This window comes from Coregonus clupeaformis, chromosome 11 (genome assembly GCF_020615455.1).
Source record: "Coregonus clupeaformis isolate EN_2021a chromosome 11, ASM2061545v1, whole genome shotgun sequence".
In the NCBI taxonomy this organism is placed as follows: Eukaryota; Metazoa; Chordata; class Actinopteri; order Salmoniformes; family Salmonidae; genus Coregonus; species Coregonus clupeaformis.
The window spans coordinates 14,078,268-14,097,852 of NC_059202.1; the positions used below are offsets into that span (position 1 = coordinate 14,078,268).

Consider the following 19,585-nt stretch of genomic DNA (forward strand, 5'->3'; position numbering starts at 1 on the left):
ATGGTAGAGTGGCAAGACAGAAGCCACTCTTCAGTAAAAGGCACATGACAGCCCGCTTGGAGTTTGCCAAAAGGCACCAAAAGGACTCTCAGACCATGAGAAACAAGATTCTCTGGTCTGATGAAACCAAGATTGAACTCTTTGGACTGAATGCCAAGCGTCACGTCTGGAGGAAACCTAGCACCATCCCTACGGCTAAGGATGGTGGTGGCAGCATCATGCTGTGGGGATGTTTTTCAGGGAGACTAGTCAGGATCGAGGGAAAGATTAACGGAGCAAAGTACAGAGAGATCCTTGATGAAAACCTGCTCCAGAGCGCTCAGGACCTCAGACTGGGGCGAAGGTTGACCTTCCAACAGTACAACGACCCTAAGCACACAGCCAAGACAAAGCAGGAGTGGCTTCGGGACAAGTATCTGAATGTCCTTGAGTGGCCCAGCCAGAGCCCGGACTTGAACCTGATCGAACATCTCTGGAGAGACCTGAAAATAGCTGTGCAGCGACGCTCCCCATCCAACCTGACAGAGCTTGAGAGGATATGTAGAGAACAATGGGAGAAACTCCCCAAATACAGGTGTGCCAAGCTTGTAGCGTCATACCCAAGAATACTTGAGGCTGTAATTGCTGCCAAAGATGCTTCAACAAAGTACTGAGTAAAGGGTATGAATACTTATGTAAATGTGATATTTCCGTTTTTATTTCATTTATTTTTGCAAAAATGTCTAAAAACCTGTTTTTGCTTTGTGATTATGGGGTATTGTGTGTAGATTGATGAGGGGAAAAAAAAGATTTAACCTCTACGGGAACGGTGTCCCGTATACGGGACGGTTGAGCTAACGTGCGCTAATGTGATTAGCATGACTGTTGTAAGCATGACTGTTATATGGGCAGAAAGCTTAAATTCTTGTTAATCTATCTGCACTGTCCAATTTACAGTAGCTATTACAGTGAAAAAAGACAATGCTATTGTTTGAGGAGAGTGCACAACAACAAAAAACGTACCACGGCAACTGGTTTGATACATTCACCTCTGAAGGTAAATAATGTACTCACATTCAGTAATCTTGTTCTGATTTGTCATCCTAAGGGTTCCAGAGATCAAATGTAGCATAGTTTTGTTTGATAAAATCCATTTTTATATTCAAATGTAGGAGCTGGGTTCTACAGTTTGAACCCCTGCTGTCTCTGGCTCCACACTCACCTCGCCCGGCCATCTAGATGTGTGAAAGTTAGTGTATAAGCTAATGATCCATCATGTATGACATTCCTGGGAGTGTGTAAACTTACATTTTGTATTACCATATCATTTTTGTATGTTCTCTATAGTTATGTACTTGAAAATGTATCAATTGACCAATTCGACACATTTGGGCAGACTTTATACAAAATAGTCCAGTATTGCAATGCTTCACTGGATCAATATGAAACTTTGCGCACACACTTCTAAATTGCACCTAAACTGCAATATTATATTGTGGCCTTTCTCTTTTTTTTCCTTCTTTTTTTTTGCCATTTAGCAGACACTTTTATCCAAAGCGACTTACAGTCATGTGTGCATACATTTTTACGTATGGGTGGTCCCGGGGATCGAACCCACTACCCTGGCGTTACAAGCGCCATGCTCTACCAATTGAGCTACAGAGGACCACGCTTGCATTTCAAAGATGATGTAACAAAAAAATAAATAGAAAACACATAGTTTTTGGTTTGTATTATCTTTTACCATATCTAATGTGTTATATTCTCCTACAATAATTTCACATTTCCACAAACTTCAAAGTGTTTCCTTTCCAATGGTATCAAGAATATGCATATCCATACTTCAGGTCCTGAGCTACAGGCAGTTAGATTTGCGTATGTCATTTTAGGCGAATTTTTAAAAAAAGGGTCCGATCCTTAAGAGGTTAACCTATTTTAGAATAAGGCTGTAATGTAACAAAATGTGGAAAAAGTCAAGGGGTCTGAATACTTTCCGAATGCACTGTATAATATATATCCCTCTAGTCATGGTTAGAACATAACATTTTCCGTCTTCGGTCAACATGATCCAGCAGTGCTGTACAATGACAGTCAAGCTATGCTATATTACATATGTGTACAAATGTGACTGGATCCTTTTTCTGAATGTAAACCCCGGGATGGGAATAACAGGAATGTTGTGACACATTGACTGAATACAGAACCTGATACTATCTCCTCCTAGGGATATGTAATGTATTTATGTGTTCAACTCAGTGTTTGTCATATTAAAGGTTTGGTTATTCCGCACATACATTTTTGAATTTGAATGTGTTTTGTTATCTCAAATCTATACATAATGTATTGGAAGTGAACATATATTCATTCTTGGCATGTTGCTGCACTCTGCTGGTTAGAGATGTGTATGACAGGCAGGGTCAGTAGGTAGGAGGTGTGTGAACATACTGCCTGCTCCTGGCAGATCTGGGTGAGTCTCTCCAGCTGCTCCTCCCTGACAGCCTTGGCTTTCTCATACTGCTGGATCTCCATCTCCATCTCCACCTTCACCTGCAGCACGTAGGCTGGGACAGAACACAGGACAGACTGCTATGTAAGTCTCTATTAAAGAGACTGCTATGTAAGGGTAAACGAATTCACACTGACAGAACTTTATTTTATAAAGTAGTAGGCCACAAAGCCATAACGTTGTGTTGCATATTGGGTGTGGGGGGGGGGGTTCAGGGTCAATGGGTTCCGGGGTCAACACCCTTCTAGTGGGGTCCGGGGGTATGTTAGTCTACACCTGTTGTTTATGAAGCATGTGACCAATTACATTTGATTTGATTTGAACAGACTTTGAGGTAGCCTACGTTTTTGTTCCATTTGGTGGGTGTGGCGGGATGTGGCTTGATTTGCACTTTTCGCACCAAAGTACGTTCATCTCTAGGAGACATCTCCTGAGCGGTATGACGGCTGCGTGGTCCAATGGTGTTTATACTTGCATACTATTGTTTGTACAGATGAACGTGGTACCTTTATGCGTTTGGAAATTGCTCCCAAGGATGAACCAGACTTGTGGAGGTCTACAATTGTTTTCTGAGGCCTGATTTCTTTTGATTTTCCCATGATGTCAAGCAAAGAGGCTCTGAGTTTGAAGGTAGGCCTTGAAATACATCCACAGGTACACCTCCAATTGACTCAAATGATGTCAATTAGCCTATCAGAAGCTTCTAAAGCCATGACATCATTTTCTGGAATTTTCCAAGCTGTTTAAAGGCACAGTCAACTTAGTGTATGTAAACTTCTGACCGACTGGAATTGTGATACAGTGAATTATAAGTGAAATAATCTGTCTGTAAACAATTGTTGGAAAAATTACTTGTGTCATGCACAAAGTAGATGTCCTAACCGACTTGCCAAAACTATAGTTTGTTAACAAGAAATTTGTGGAGTGGTTGAAAAACGTAAGTGTATGTAAACTTCCGACTTCAACTGTATGTATTTGTCATTGTGTTGTAGAGCAAGTATTGATTGCAGTTCGTAATAAGCATGGCAAAAAATGCTCTGTAAAGCTCAGTAAAAAGCAAGTCGGAATAATGACGTCATCCATAGGGGTGGAGCTGCAGAAATATTATTGCTGCATCTGTGCAACCTGACAGTAAAGGACATGATACAGAGGAGACTGCACCCCCTCCACCCCCTCTACCCTGTGGCCCTCCCAGCCTCACCATCGATTATCCTCTTGACCCTCCAGATGCGCAGGGTGATGATGAGGCCAATGGCGTCCCAGGGGCTGCTGGGGCCATTGGCCACCGTTGAGGCTACCATGGGGGCCAGGGACAGCACTATGACTGCACCATCAAACACCTACACACACACACACACACACACACACACACACACACACACACACACACACACACACACAGGCTGAGGTCTGACATTGGGAGAATGACATTGCAGTGGAACAAACCCACCTCAGGACTAATGGCCCTCCAGGGAGCTTACCTCCACTTTGTTCTCGATGTAATCCCAGATCCCCACCACCACAATCCTGAACACCGTCTGAGAGAGAGGGAGGGAAAGAGAGAGGGGGAGGGAGGGAGAGGTAGGGAAAAAAGGGAGATGGATAGAGCGGGGGAGAGAACCATAGCGATATAATTCATATTTCCTTTAGTTGTAAACATCCCCCTAAAAGTCTTAATGTCTCAGTAAAAGTGAATTGCAGTTGTGATTCAGTTTTCTTTTGTCTATCCACAGGTAATTCATCAATTACATTATATTAATACAGTTCACTACCACAGCGGTCGGATTTCATCCAAACAGTTAGAGATGCACACTGCACCCTGCACTAGCTAGAGCTGACTCAGCAGCGGCTGCAGAAATCTACTGCACTCCTCTCCTCTCTATTCCTAGCTTTTTCTCTATTATTATTTAAAATAAATAAATAATATTGCTCGGACTTGCTGGACCTCACGAAACCCTAATAAGTCGATAATGTGTTGATGGGGGAAAGGGCAGGCTTTAATAGGGTGTTGTAATCAGGATAAACCACTGCACCTCTCTAGCTCACCTTTGTCTCATACTGCACACTATAGCATTAAATCAACCCTCGGCTGCATCAGCTGTAAGTGAGCCTACTGCCACTGTGGGGGAGAGAGAACGGAGAGGGGCTCACCTCAGCGAAGAACACAGATAGAATGACCAGGCTGATCCAGTGGACGATGCTGGCAAACTGCAAAGCGTTGTTAACTGTGAAGACAGCACAGCATAGACAATGTTTAGAGATGACTAGTTTACTCAAGGTTCAGATACTTCGTTAAATACTGGAGACGGACACACAATCACAGACATACAGGCAAAGACACATACATACACACGCAAGAAGCAAGCTCACAAGCACAGGTTTGTCTGAATGCCTGTCTATTCATCCGTCTAATTGTGGCCAGCATCATACTGCATTGGGCTGTCAACTACAGCATTCCTCTTCCTCTTCACGCGCCACCTCCCTTCCCATCTGTCTTTGTTTGCTGTGTTCACTGATCTGTCCATCAGTCCATTCATCTTCCTCCATCCCTCCCTCTCTCCTTACATTCACCCAGCAGACAGGCAACCTTTATCACCCCATTTATTTGTCCATTAATCTCCCTCTATGCATTTGTCTTTCCCTCCCAACCGTCCCGTCTCTTAAATCTGCCTCCGGCGACTTGTAAAGATTTGAATGCATTAAGATACATTCACATTCACATGATGGAGGTCCTACAGTATCATCCTTCATAGAGCTTGTGACACCATAGAGGTGGTGACTCCTGACCTTATCCCCATGATAGATGAGGACACCTCCCTCCCCAGAGCCAGAGGATGCAGATGAGGTCATCTCCATGTGAGATTGGTCACAGTGGCATTAGACCACCTGACACTGTGTTTACTAATGAGGCTGATATCATAGAGAGGAGAGATCACAGCCCCAGGTCCTGGACCTGTCACTGTCACAGCATTATCATAGGTAATGTATTATACAACAGGCCTAGGGCCAATATTAGCTACATCCATAACAGCAGATGTGCATTATTGTATATTCCAACATACTTTACCACGGCTGTTTTGTATGTCTTAACTTCACTAGGGGTCAAATCACAATTTTTGTGACAGTTTAAGTTGCAGAAGTGTATCACAAGCTAGCCCTTTCAAATTGTCATTACATGAAAACAAGTCCAGAAGATCCAGGTTCTAATACAGAGACAGGTCCAGGGTCACTCACACTGCAGGAGCTTGGTGTCGATGAGCAGCTCCAGACACAGCAGCACCACCACCAGGATGACACAGGCCACCAGGAAACAGTTAAAGCCTGCGCTCAGCATGCACACCTGCCATGGGGCTGCCCTCCGCCCACAGCACGGCTTCAGCCAGTTAGACCTGACACCAGAGAGAGGCGGAGAGGAGGGGGTGGAATGCAGAGACAAAGCAGAATGTCATGAAATGCAAATCAGAGAAGGACATGTATTCAAATGTATTAGTTCTCTTCAAACCTCTATGGCAGGGGTTGGCAACAGGCGGCCCGTGGGACAAAACTGGCTTGCAAGTGATTGTTTTTGCCCCTCCCAAAAGTCTTTCGTAAAAAAATTACATCAATATTAGGTTAAAAAAAAAACTGTAAAATTGACAGGAATTCAGATAAAAATGAGTTTAATTTAGGAAGTCTGTTCCCAAGTATTCCCTCAAATTAAAAAAAGACATATGTGATCGTGTCTCAATGTAATCAAAGTATGAAATGATTGTTATTTTCAAATACAATCTCTTATTGGGCTTAGTTGTAGTCAATTTGCAGTGTACAAATTATAATTATGTTCCGCCCCCTGACCATCCGCTCCGACATTATTTAAATATTGAAAAAATCTGTCTACAGACAGAAACAACATAACACAATTTAAAATCGTATGGGGCCAGATTCTTACAAGCATTAGAAACAACATTGGGTGTGGATACAGTGGGAACATGTGGGTCTGAGCACCTGTGATTTCATTAATATTTGTGGAAATGTATGTAAATGTTAAGTGGTCTATTGTTTTTGTCTATGTATGTTTTTGTTTAAAAACAGATATTACAAAAAAAGAATGGGCCAGAGGCTGAATATAGTTGCCTACCCCTCCTACTCTGTGACAGACTGGACTGTGAAGTCGCTGAGAAGTGCTTTCTACTTGGTGTTATACTCTATCTGAGTCAGCAGAGGGCACCGTTCCAATCAGGCACAAATAACACAATATTACACATCCACACACACATACTACTGATTTGTGACAATGTTTGTCTGAGCATTTGTTGAATTGACCAACAAAAGTTTCATCTAAACTCAAACAACAGTGTGAGAAATCAGTGCTCTAGAATGACACAGCGCTTGTGTTTGCCTTGTGGCACCACTCAACACATGGCCATATTTACTTAGCTTCACAAACAAGTACGGTCTGTATTTGGCAGTTTTTAGAGCTGAGCAGTATGTTGAAGCCATAGAACTCAAACTATAATGTTGATTCCACTTTTTATGATCTCTTTAATTAGAGATATAAAGATATTTCCCAGCCAGATCTCTGTGTTCAGTGTGCCTCATCCTTCTTGGAGCAGACTGTTCTGTTGTGTTGTATTCCAGCCACCTTCATGCTGGCTGGCTGTGTGACCTCATCTTGTGGCTCTCAGAGGGCTTCAGTGGGGCTGTATCCACACCATCTGGAGGCCACAGACCTCCTCCTCATCCCTCCTCATTCACAGCTCAAAAGATGATTGCTTGCGGGATGATGATGATGGCTTCATCTGATTTCCATGACAATATTCATACGCTACTGGGTTTTTATTTTTCTCACTCTTCTGACAGGGATGAAGTAGGTGGTAACGGGGTGCGGGTCGGATCCGTAATATCACCTTTACATCTCATGACCCCTATGTCAGTCATTCATTCACACTGCCATCCATTCCCCAGTGATATGACAGTAGGCTCCAGTGATCCCCCTCCCTCTAAATCAGGGGTGGGCAAACCTTTTGGCTCAAGGGCCACATTGAGTTTTTGAAACCAAGTGAAGGGCCACATACTAAATGTGTGACAAAACATGTGAAGCCTTTATTCGTTTTCACATTGACACGCAACTACTAGTGTACTGTAGGTGTACATATGCTTGCAGAACAATTCTACCCTTGTACCATCTCTACCCTTGTTTTTTGTGAACACATTGTTCACACATTTTCCACAAAATTGATATAATTTATAACATCACAAACACAGTCAAACACACACACAGATCCTGCATCTCTACCCTTGTAAAGTACAATCAAACTTAGTCGCAATATGCAAACTTAAATATATATATATATTGTATGACTGGAGACATGCAAAATTTGAGTGAAACATATGGTAAGAGCATCTGTTTAATTTGGAATGGTCTGTTCTTGAAAGCATATTAAGGAACAATTCTCATCTCCATTGTGAGCCATATTTACAGTTATCCATTCAACTCAGCCCAAATCTGACTGATTAGTTATTACCTGTATCCAAGTGCATTGCTGGATAATTATCACTGCATAACCATCACCATGAAAAAGCATAATCCTTGCCTACCCCAGTCACGTTTATTTGAGTCTTAATGTGAACAATGGGTCTGGTCACCTCTCTTGGCAAGGGCATCAAAGTCTGGTGTCATCTTTGATGTAGAGATTCTCAGAACAGCTGACAAGTGGTAATTTGTTAAATTTGACCTGTGATGGGATTTGTTGTAATTCATGACTGAGAACATTTGTTCACACACATATGTGGCCCGAATAAAACAAGCATCCTTTGGGTGTTCTTTTTAATGTTTGGAAACTTTGTTTCATTCAGTGAGCCATAGAACTGGTCTATTGTTGCTGTTTTGTACTTCTCCTTCAAAGCTCTGTCACATTGGATGTCGATGAGCTCCAATTATGTGTCTGGTGGTGCTTTCTCACTGCCGAAAGACGGGCATGATACAAGCTCCAGCTCAGTCTCAATCTTGGTGAAGTCTGAGAAGCGGTGGGAAAACTCAGCATGCAGGTCGATCAAAGTGCTACTGTATGTCTCAGTGCGGCACTGCGATGTGGGCGCCTTCATTGCGGTCAGTGTCGGAAAATGAGCGAGAGACCGGCTGCTCATTTGTCTGGAGAACAACATAAGTTTGGATTACAGTTCATGCACAAAAACACAATTTCCCTGCAGTTTCACATTTAGATCGTTCAGATGCCCTAATATGTCCACACCGAAACCAAAGTCGCCCAGCCAGTCTATGTCTTTCAACTCGGAGAAGTCGTCAGCTTTACCAACCGTATCAAGGAACATACCTATCACCCATCTCAGTTTCCACACACGGCAAAATACTTTTCCCAGGTTTAGCCAGCGCACATTTGAATGGTACAACACGTCCTGGTGCTCTGCCTCTGTGTCATTGAACAGCTGAATGAACTGACAATGGTTAAGCCCACTTGCCCATATTAAGTTGACAAATTTTACAACCACTTTGACAAAATTTTCCAGCTTTAACACACTTTTACACAGGGCTTCCTGATTAATAATACAGTGAAGAAATATAAATTCCTCCAAGTTAGGGCTTTCTTCTTTTACTTTGTCTTGTAATCTTTTTAGTAGGCCAATGTTTTTACAGGTTAGATTTGGTGATCCATCTGTTGTGACGTTTGTCAGTTTGCTCCACGGCAGATTCCTTTTTTCCAAGCAGGCAGACACCCTGTCATATAAGTCAGAGCCCCTGGTTATTTCCATCATTTATTCCATCGCAAGAAGTTCCTCTGTTATTTAAAAGTTCTCATTTATTCCTCTGACAAAAATTAAAAGTTGAGCGGTGTCTCTGATGTCAGTACTCTCATCCAGTGCTATAGAAAAAAGTTGAAGCCATCTGCTTTTTTCTTCAACTCAGAGATTAACTCCTCACCTATCACTTCCACGCGCCTGGTGATGGTTCTGCATGATAAGCTAATTTTCTCAAATTGGCTTTTACTCTCAGGACAAAGTATACCAGCAGTCTCCACCATACACTCTTTCAAAAGTATTTTGCTGTCCATTCTTCTTCAAACACACGACATTCGAGTCCAATTTTTTCATTTTCGCAGCACTCATTTTTCACGTCAAAAGTCGTCAAGCAATGAAGTGGCTATGATGGCAGAGCATTCTGAATCTGACTGTAGGCCCAAATACAGAGCGCGCTGCCAGGCTACAGCGCCATCTATTGGAGGTTGTTTGTATATCATGTAATGAGTAATTTTAGTCCACAAATCGTAACTCAAATATAATAATATTTAATAAATTTAAAAAATGTCTCGTGGGCCGGATTGAAGGGCCCGGTGGGCCGGATATGGCCGTACTTTGCCCCCCCTTGCTCTAAATGGCCATGCATTTCCATCAGTGTGGAGATAAGAGTGGTATTTCCCAGGTGAGCTGGGCCCTTGTCTGGGTACATTGTGTCTACCTTAAATCCAACCTCCCCTCTGTGTCCCTCCTACCAGACACTATGCCCGAGACAGGCTCCCAGAGATTCATGGTCAATAAATAATGGCAGATCTGTGCGATGCAGACAGGACTTTCCCTCCCTGTCACTACTCTGTATTCTACACAGACAAAATTACTCTGATATTTCCAGTGAAAGACCAGGCTAGTGATGCTGCTTCTTAAGGGCAGACAGTGAAAGATGCATGTTCTCTGAAAAACAGCACTTTGTCATTGTCACCTGTCCCCGAGTGAAGAAATCCCATTGCCAATGTTCGTCTTTTAGCACAAGAGAGGAAGAAAGATTCTACTTCCAGGCTTCAGGACAGAGCAGGCAAACAGACAGAGAGGCAGTTATTTTTGAAGGCACTGGGGCTGTGCAGAGAGGGGTAGAGAGAGAAAAGAGAGAAAAGAGAGAGGTTGGAGCCAGAGCGAGAGAGTGAGAGAGACCCAGTGAGATGAGCCAGTTTGCGGCTATAGCTGGACCTCCGGTGGAGGACTGGATATCCTGTCCACCTGGTGCCAAGATCAGCAGAGGGGCTGGGGGCTGGAGAAGGGCCATGCTGTGTCAATGAGCACTCCCAGGGGCTAACTGGCACACGCTGCTGCCCACTGCACCACTGCCAGTCACTCTGAGCCAAGCCGTGCCAACAGATTAGGAGCTCAACACTGGAGGTGACAGGGAATTAGAGGAGGTTTCTATGTGATAGCAGAAAAGACATTCATTGGCCAGTAGGGACAGTATCTCACGTTACATGTGTCCACTGTTCACATATCCACGTGTCCATATGTGTGACTCAATGCTGCAGGACTGTTTTGAGAATACTGATTGGAATATGTTTCAATCAAGAGTCATCCATCAACATTGAGGAATATACATTGTCAGTCACAGGCTTCAGTAGGAAATGTGTTGATGATGTTGTACCCAGAATAACAATCACATTTTGTTACGTTACAGCCTTATTCTAAAATGGATTAAATAGTTCTTTCCCCTCATCAATCTACACACAATACCCCATATCGACAAAGCAAAAACAGGTTTTTAGACATTTTTGCTAACATATAAAAAATACATATTTACATAAGTTATGTAAATATCACATTTACATAAGTATTCAGACCCTTTACTCAGTACTTTGTTGAAGCATCTTCGGCAGCGATTACAGCCTGGACTCTTCTTAGGTATGACGCTACAAGCTTGGCACACCTGTATTTGGGGAGTTTCTCCCATTCCTCTCTGCAGATCCACTCAAGCTCTGTCAGGTTGGATGGGGAGCATTGCTTCACAGCTATTTTCAGGTCTCTCCAGAGATGTTCGATCAGGTTCAAGTCCAGGCTCTGGCTGGGCCACTCAAGGACATTCAGAGACTTGTCCCAAAGCCACTCCTGCGTTGTCTTGGCTGTGTGCTTAGGGTCGTTGTCCTGTTGGAAGGTGAACCTTCGCCCCAGTCTGAGGTCCTGAGTGCTCTGGAGCAGGTTTTCATGAAAGATCTCTCTGTACTTTGCTCCGTTCAGCTTTGCCTGGATCCTGACTAGTGTCCCAGTCCCTGCCGCTGAAAAACATCCCCACAGCATGATGCTGCCACATCCATGCTTCAACTTAAGGATGGTGCCAGGTTTCCTCCAGACGTGATGCTTGGCATTCAGGCCAAAGAGTTCAATCTTGGTTTTCATCAGACCAGAGAATCTTGTTTCTCATGGTCTGAGAGTCTTTAGGTGCCTTTTGGCAAACTCCAAGCGGGCTATCATGTGCCTTTTACTGAGGAGTGGCTTCCGTCTGGCTACTCTACCATAAAGGCCTGATTGGTGGAGTGCTGCAGAGATGGTTGTCCTTCTGGAAGGTTCTCCCATCTCCACAGAGGAACTCTAGAGCTCTGTCAGAGTGACCATCGGGTTCTTGGTCACCTCCCTGACTAAGGCCCTTCTCCCCTGATTGCTCAGTTTGGTGGACAGCCAGCACCAGGAAGAGTCTTGGTGGTTCCAAACTTCTTCCATTTAAGAATGATGGAGGCAACTGTGTTCTTTGGGACCTTCAAAGCTGCAGAAATGTTTTGGTACCCTTCCCAGATCTGTGCCTCGACACAATCCTGTCTCGGAGCTCTACGGACAATTCCTTCGACCTCATGGCTTGGTTTTTGCTCTGACATGCACTGTCAACTGTGGGACCTTATATAGACAGGTGTGTGCCATTCCAAAACATATCTAATCAATTTAATTTACCACAGGTGGACTCCAATCAAGTTGTAGAAACATCTCAAGGACGATCAATGGAAACACCTGAGCTCAATTTCGAGTCTCATTGCAAAGGGTCTGAATACTTATGTAAATAAGTTATTTTTGTTTTCACTTTGTCATTATGGGGTGTTGTGTGTAGATTGCTGTGAAAAAAATAATATTTAATCCATTTTAGAATAAGGCTGTAACGTAACAAAATGTGGAAAAGGTCAAAGTGTCTGAATACTTTCCGACGGCACTGTATGCTAAAAAAAAGATTATATTCTACTGAGCCATTTACTTTATGTTCGTATCCGTGTCTTTTATAATTTCTTATTGTTGTTGCATTGTTGAGAAGGAACCTGCAAGTAAGCGTTTCATTAGACGGGGTATACCATGTGTATCCTGTACGTACGACTAATAAAACTTGAAACTTGTTCAGTGGTAAATGTCAATCCGGGACACTCCAATTAGTAAGATGTGTTACATTTCGTATGGTATGTATTAATTTGTGGATGTCTATCATCCATTTCGTATGATATGTTACGAATTACAATTTGTGACCGACCAGCTCAAATCGGTCTTATGTAGCAAAATTTGAAATTGTGTTTTTTACATTGGATAAAAGTAGAGACCGAGCTAGAAAATGGTATATCATACACTATAGTTGAGGAACAATGGGAAAATAATTTTGCTTTGAAAGTTGATAAACTTGTAACCTCACTTTTGAGAAAATGGCCTTTGAATGTTTTGGTACTACTACTGTAGAGCCCTTTTTTGTCTACACACATTCAGCATCGTTTACACCCTCTTAAGCTTTAGCCCCACCCAATCTGAGCGTTCTGTCCTAACAACAGCAGTCAAGCACCAAAGCTAACTGGCTAACGTTGGCTAGCTTGCTAGCTACTTCCAGACACAAATGAGAGAACAGCTCACTGACCATTTTACTTGCCCTAGCAGAGCTGGTTAGGCTGTTTTTATGTTATCCAGAGCGTTGGTGATGGCAAGTGTGCTGCTGGCAACGTTTTACGCTTTTTTGCCAACGTTTGCTGACACCGGCCATATTCAACGGGTGTTGAGTGTTCATAAATTCGTCAGTTATTCTGCGCTCTGGCACACTCAGACGAGAGTGCTTTGAAATCAGAGTAGATAGCCAGAGCGAATTTACCAGCTACGTCTATCAACAGTTTCCGCAGTGGCATCATTAACATTCTATTGAAATGGTTACTTGCATACTGGATTTTTTTGTTAAGACATGTAGCTAGCTAGCTAGCTAGCTAAACAATGAACCATAATCCCAACTCATGATGTTACTACCCTGCATGAATCTGCAGGTAGTTAACCAACCAGGTTCAATGTTACTTGCTTAGTGGAGTCTTTTGTTAAGACATGTAACTAGCTAGCTAAACAATTAACCATAATCCCAACTCATGACGTTACTACCCTGCATGAATCTGCAGGTAGCTAACCAACCAGGTTCAATGTTAGCCAGCTAACATTAGGTTATAACTAGCAAAGCAAATGGCTCTGAGAAACAAATTATATTACTACACAGATCATACACATAACGTTAGCTAGCGAGCCAGCCAGCTAACGTTAGCTAGTTAGCTAACAGTACACTTTAACTTGAAATGAAAACTATTTTCTGACTAAATTAGACATTTGCAATATATGATAATGTTGCTAGGTAGACTATCTTACCTGTATAGATGGACGGACGCTTCTCACTCTCTGTCACGGATGCCATGTTTGCCCTTAATTTGAAGATGTAATCCGTAGACAGGTGTTTTCTCCATCTCCTTAGCTATCATACTCTAATTCCACTGATTTCAAAACTCGGTCCTCCAGAAAGTGGAGAGCAACACTTATGCAGTTCTACTTTGCGATATATTTTTAAAAAAAAGCCGTGCTAGACAGGATTACCTACACATACTGACCAGCTCAAATAGACAGAAGCGTGCAACATGGCAGACCAATCTGAACTCATCTTTCGGCATGTCCAGTCCACTCATTGTCTCAGCCAATCATGGCTAGTAGGAAGGTTGCTGTCTTTTTCTGTGGCTAAACTAACTAGGCTCGTAATTTAACAATTTCATTCGTATTTACAGATGGCATACAAGTTTTTTATTAAGGCACATGAAAGTTCACATGTTCCAGAAGGCATTTCTGCCAAAAAATGCATTTTGATTTAATAAAAAAGTGTACGTTCAAATGGCTCTCCTGTGAAGTAGTGACGTGCAACATATGCCTAGTTTCCTGAAACGAGTCACATTTGTATGATATGTTACGAATTGCATTTCGTACAATATGTTAAGAATTCCAATTTGTTGTGGCTAACGTTAGCTACATAGCTAGGTGGCTAATGTTAGCTAGACCAGGGGTTATGGGTTAAGGTTAGGTTAGGAGTTAGGGTTAGGGGAAGGGTTAGCTAACATGCTAAGTAGTTGCAAAGTAACTAAAAAGTAGCAAGTACTTGCAAAGGTGCAAGTTAGCTAAAATGCTAAAGTTGTCTGTGATGAGATTAGAGCATGCAACCTTCTGGTTGCTAGACGTTCGTGTTAATACACATTTTATATTTTAGTCATTTAGCAGACGCTCTTATCCAGAGCGACTTACAGTTAGTGAATACATTATTATTTTGATTTTTTTCATACTGGCCCCCCGTGGGAATCAAACCCACAACCCTGGCGTTGCAAACGCCATGCTCTACCAACTGAGCTACATCCCTGCCGGCCATTCCCTCCCCTACCCTGGACACTGAGCCAATTGTGCACCGCCCCATGGGTCTCCCGGTCACGGCCGGCTACGACAGAGCCTGGATTCGAACCAGGATCTCTAGTGCACCGCCACTCGGGAGGTACACCCATGCATCCACCCCAACGAAACACCCTACTTTCGTTTTTGACTTAAGTAACCTTCGGTCTTATGTAACCATACCAAACGTAACATATCATACTAATTTGAGTGTCCCGGATTGACTATGTTACGTCTAATGAAACTAGGCTGCATTTATTGGCCTGTCTGCCACAGCTATTTGAAAGGGTAGCACAGTAAAACAGCACTTTTTTCTAGGAAACACTGGTGTTAGGTTCTGGATTAAAAAGGCTAATTTAATGTATATGGTTTATAATTAATTTAAAGTGATCTTTCCAGCAAGGAGGAAAGGGTATTAATGTAATAAAATGGTAAAGATAAACCCTGTCTGGAAGCAGTGTAATTGGCCATGATGGATAACTCGAAGCTCAGAAACTAAATTTTTTTGACCTACCGACTCACCTGTTATTATGACGTTCTCCTTTGGATTATCGAACTAGGCCTACTAGATAGAGGCTATGTGTTCTGTGGCTACACGCAGCATTTCTGGCAAAGTCAAATTCTGCCCACGAAAGAAAGGCGTAAAGACCAAATTTACCCGCAGAGGAAAGTTTTCTACATGTAGATTTAGATCTCTGAGTGTAAATTACGATAGACAGCAAAGGTAATCCATTTCCGGCCTAATAAAAATCAATTGGAGAAAAAAGCAAGCGACATCCAACATTTGAGAAACATCAGCGCAAAGAAGATAATTGCCTCGCCACTATAAATTAATGTTTGTAACCCAATCATTAGGCCTATATTATGAGATAAATGACTCAGGTATTCAAAAAGGCACCATAGCCTAATTGTCCAACCAATGGCTTTTAATGTTACATTTAACAGCTTTTTCAGAGTGCAACATTTTTTGTTTAGAGATGCTTTTTTAAATTATTGTTGTGGATGAGATTGTGCAGAAGGCTAGTACATCAGAAAAGCAGAACTTAATATTTGGTACAGAAACCTTTGTTTGCAATTACAGAGATCATACGTTTCCTGTAGGTCTTGACCAGGTTTGCACACACTGCAGCAGGGATTTTGGCCCACTCCTCCATACAGACCTTCTCCAGATCCTTCAGGTTTCGGGGCTGTCGCTGGGCAATACGGACTTTCAGCTCCCTCCAAAGATGTTCTATTGGGTTCAGGTCTGGAGACTGGCTAGGCCACTCCAGGACCTTGAGATGGTTCTTACGGAGCCACTCCTTAGTTGTCCTGGCTGTGTGTTTCAGGTCGTTGTCATGCTGGAAGACCCAGCCACGACCCATCTTCAATGCTCTTACTGAGGGAAGGAGATTGTTAGCCAAGATCTTGCGATACATGGCCCCATCCATCCTCCCCTCAATAAGGTGCAGTCGTACTGTCCCCTTTGCAGAAAAGCATCCCCAAAGAATGATGTTTCCACCTCCATGCTTCACAGTTGAGATGGTGTTCTTGGGGTTGTACTCATCCTTCTTCTTCCTCCAAACACGGCGAGTGGAGTTTAGACCAAAAAGCTCTATTTTTGTCTCATCAGACCACATGACCTTCTCCCATTCCTCCTCTGGATCATCCAGATGGTCATTGGCAAACTTCAGACGGGCCTGGACATGCGCTGGCTTGAGCAGGGGGGACCTTGCGTGCGCTGCAGGATTTTAATCCATGACGGCGTAGTGTGTTACTAATGGTTTTCTTTGAGACTGTGGTCCCAGCTCTTTTCAGGTCATTGACCAGGTCCTGCCGTGTAGTTCTGGGCTGATCCCTCACCTTCCTCATGATCATTGATGCACCACGAGGTGAGATCTTGCATGGAGCCCCAGACCGAGGGTGATTGACCGTCATCTTGAACTTCTTCCATTTTCTAATAATTGCGCCAACAGTTGTTGCCTTCTCACCAAGCTGCTTGCCTATTGTCCTGTAGCCCATCCCAGCCTTGTGCAGGTCTACAATTTTATCCCTGATGTCCTTACACAGCTCTCTGGTCTTGGCCATTGTGGAGAGGTTGGAGTCTGTTTGATTGAGTGTGTGGACAGGTGTCTTTTATACAGGTAACGAGTTCAAACAGGTGCAGTTAATACAGGTAATGAGTGGAGAACAGGAGGGCTTCTTAAAGAAAAACTAACAGGTCTGTGAGAGCTGGAATTCTTACTGGTTGGTAAGTGATCAAATACTTATGTCATGCAATAAAATGCAAAGTAATTACTTAAAAATCATACAATGTGATTTTCTGGATTTTTGTTTTAGATTCCGTCTCTCACAGTTGAAGTGTACCTATGATAAATTACAGACCTCTACATGCTTTGTAAGTAGGAAAACCTGCAAAATCGGCAGTGTTGTGCCGTTATCCAGCACATGGATAGCACATTACGCACTACAGAAAAACATAAAAGCCGTAGATGTAGCTATGCTCTCCTGGGTAAATAAATGAAACAAGCTTCAGTAGGCTAATCTTTTTGAGTGTGGACTGTATTACTGTACTGTATTGTATTATACTGTATTATACTGGAATTACGCACCTTGTTCAAACCATGAAGGATGTAGAGAACATGCAATGCTGGTGCAGGACATGCGGCCTACAAAGTTACAATTATAGGCTAGCAAATTTGATTTTAATTTTGAAATATAATAGGACCTATTTTACATTTTTATATTTAGTAGGCTCACTCATATATACCTTTCATAATATTTTCCCGAATGTTGTACGACGTGCGTATTACACTTTCTCTCTCTATTGTTGCTTCATTCTGTCTTTGCTTTTAACAGTTCAATGAAATTAGTTTTGTTGTCCTTATCATCATCATAATTGTAATATCATGCTTGAATAATAATGGACTAGAATAAGATGCAGACAGCCTTCACCTCTCTTCACGAAAATTGAAGATGGGTCTGAATAAATAACTGCTATAGCCAACCACCATCGTCTGTTTTCTCTTCTTTCAAACTCCTATTGGCTGCTGTATTTAACATTCAGCAAACAAGAGCTTGCATCCCTCATAGAATAGTCTATTAGTATAAGAAATGCCCCAAAAAATCCAGCAAGCTAGTCTAGCTTTTCCTGGGACTCCAAGAGCTATGAAGCGTTTTTTTATAAGAGAGGCCAGCGGAGTGCAGGTGCATATTGCATAAGAGACAGAGGCTATAAGTATTTGTATTTATTATGGATCTCCATTAGCTGATGGCAAGGCAGCAGCTACTCTTCCTGGGTTCCAGCTAAATTAAGGCAGTTCATACAATTTAAAAAACATTACAATACATTCACAGATTTCACAACACACTGTGTGCCCTCAGACCCCTACTCCACCACTACCACATATCTACATTACAAAAATCCATGTGTACGTGTGTGTATAGTGCGTATGTATGCATGTGTCTGCGCCTATGTTTGTGTTGCTTCACAGTTCCCGCTGTTCCATAAGGGGTTTTTGTATCTGTTTTTTTAAATCTAATTGTACTACTTGCATCAGTTACTTGATGTGGAATAGAGTTCCATGTAGTCATGGCTCTATGTAGTACTGTGCACCTCCCATAGTTTGTTCTGGACTTGTGGGGTATGCATGGGTGACCGAGCTGTGCGCCAGTAGCTCAAACAAACTGCTCGGTGCACCCAACATGTCAACACCTCTCATAAACACAAATAGTGATGAAGTCAATCTCTCCTCCACTTTGAGCCAGGAGAGATCGACATGCATATTATTAATATTAGCTCTCTGTGTACATCCAAGGGCCAGCCGTGCTGCCCTGTTCTGAGCCAATTGCAAGTCCTTTTATGTGGCACCTGACCACACGACTGAACAGTAGTCCAGGTGTGACAAAACTAGGGCCTGTAGGACCTGCCTTGTTGATAGTGCTGTTAAGAAGGTAGAGCAGCCCTTTATTATGGACAGACTTCTCCCCATCTTAGCTACTGTTGTATCAATATGTTTTGACCATGACAGTTTACAGTCAAGGGTTACTCCAGGCAGTTTAGTCACCTCATCTTGCTCAATTTCCACATTATTTATTACAAGATTTAATTGAGGTTTAGGGTTCATTTGTCCCAAATGCAATGCTTTTAGTTTAGAAATATTTAGGACTAACTTATTCCTTTCCACCCACTCTGAAACGAACTGCAACTCTTTGTTAAGTGTTGCAGTCATTTCAGTTGCTGTAGTAGCTGACATGTATAGTCTTGAGTCATCCGCATACATAGACACTCTGGCATTACTCAAAGCCAGTGGCATGTCATTAGTAAAGATTGAAAAAAGTAATGGGCCTAGACAGCTGCCCTGGGGAATTCCTGATTCTACCTGGATTATGTTGGAGAGGCTTCCATTAAAGAACACCCTCTGTGTTCTGTTAGACAGGTAACTCTGTATCCACAATATAGCAGGTGGAGTAAAGCCATAACACATACATTTTTCCAGCAGCAGACTATGATCGAGAATGTCAAAAGCCGCACTGAAGTCTAACAAAACAGCCCCCACAATCTTTTTATCATCAATTTCTCTCAGCCAATCATCAGTCATTTGTGTAAGTGCTGTGCTTGTTGATTGTCCTTCTTTATAAGCATGCTGAAAGTTTGTTGTCAATTTGTTTACTGTAAAATAGCAT

The 19,585-nt window shown here is 42.5% G+C and overlaps 1 protein-coding gene across 1 annotated transcript in view; it reads right to left on the minus strand.

The window, feature by feature from the left end:
- The window catches only part of LOC121576613 (transmembrane protein 266-like), an 89,315-nt gene that overhangs the window by 4,272 nt on the left and 65,458 nt on the right, over nucleotides 1-19,585 (minus strand). The window contains 5 exon segments of the mRNA XM_041889881.2: nucleotides 2,425-2,540; nucleotides 3,687-3,825; nucleotides 3,967-4,023; nucleotides 4,637-4,710; nucleotides 5,720-5,874. Of these exon segments, the coding sequence (XP_041745815.2) occupies nucleotides 2,425-2,540; nucleotides 3,687-3,825; nucleotides 3,967-4,023; nucleotides 4,637-4,710; nucleotides 5,720-5,874 (541 nt within the window).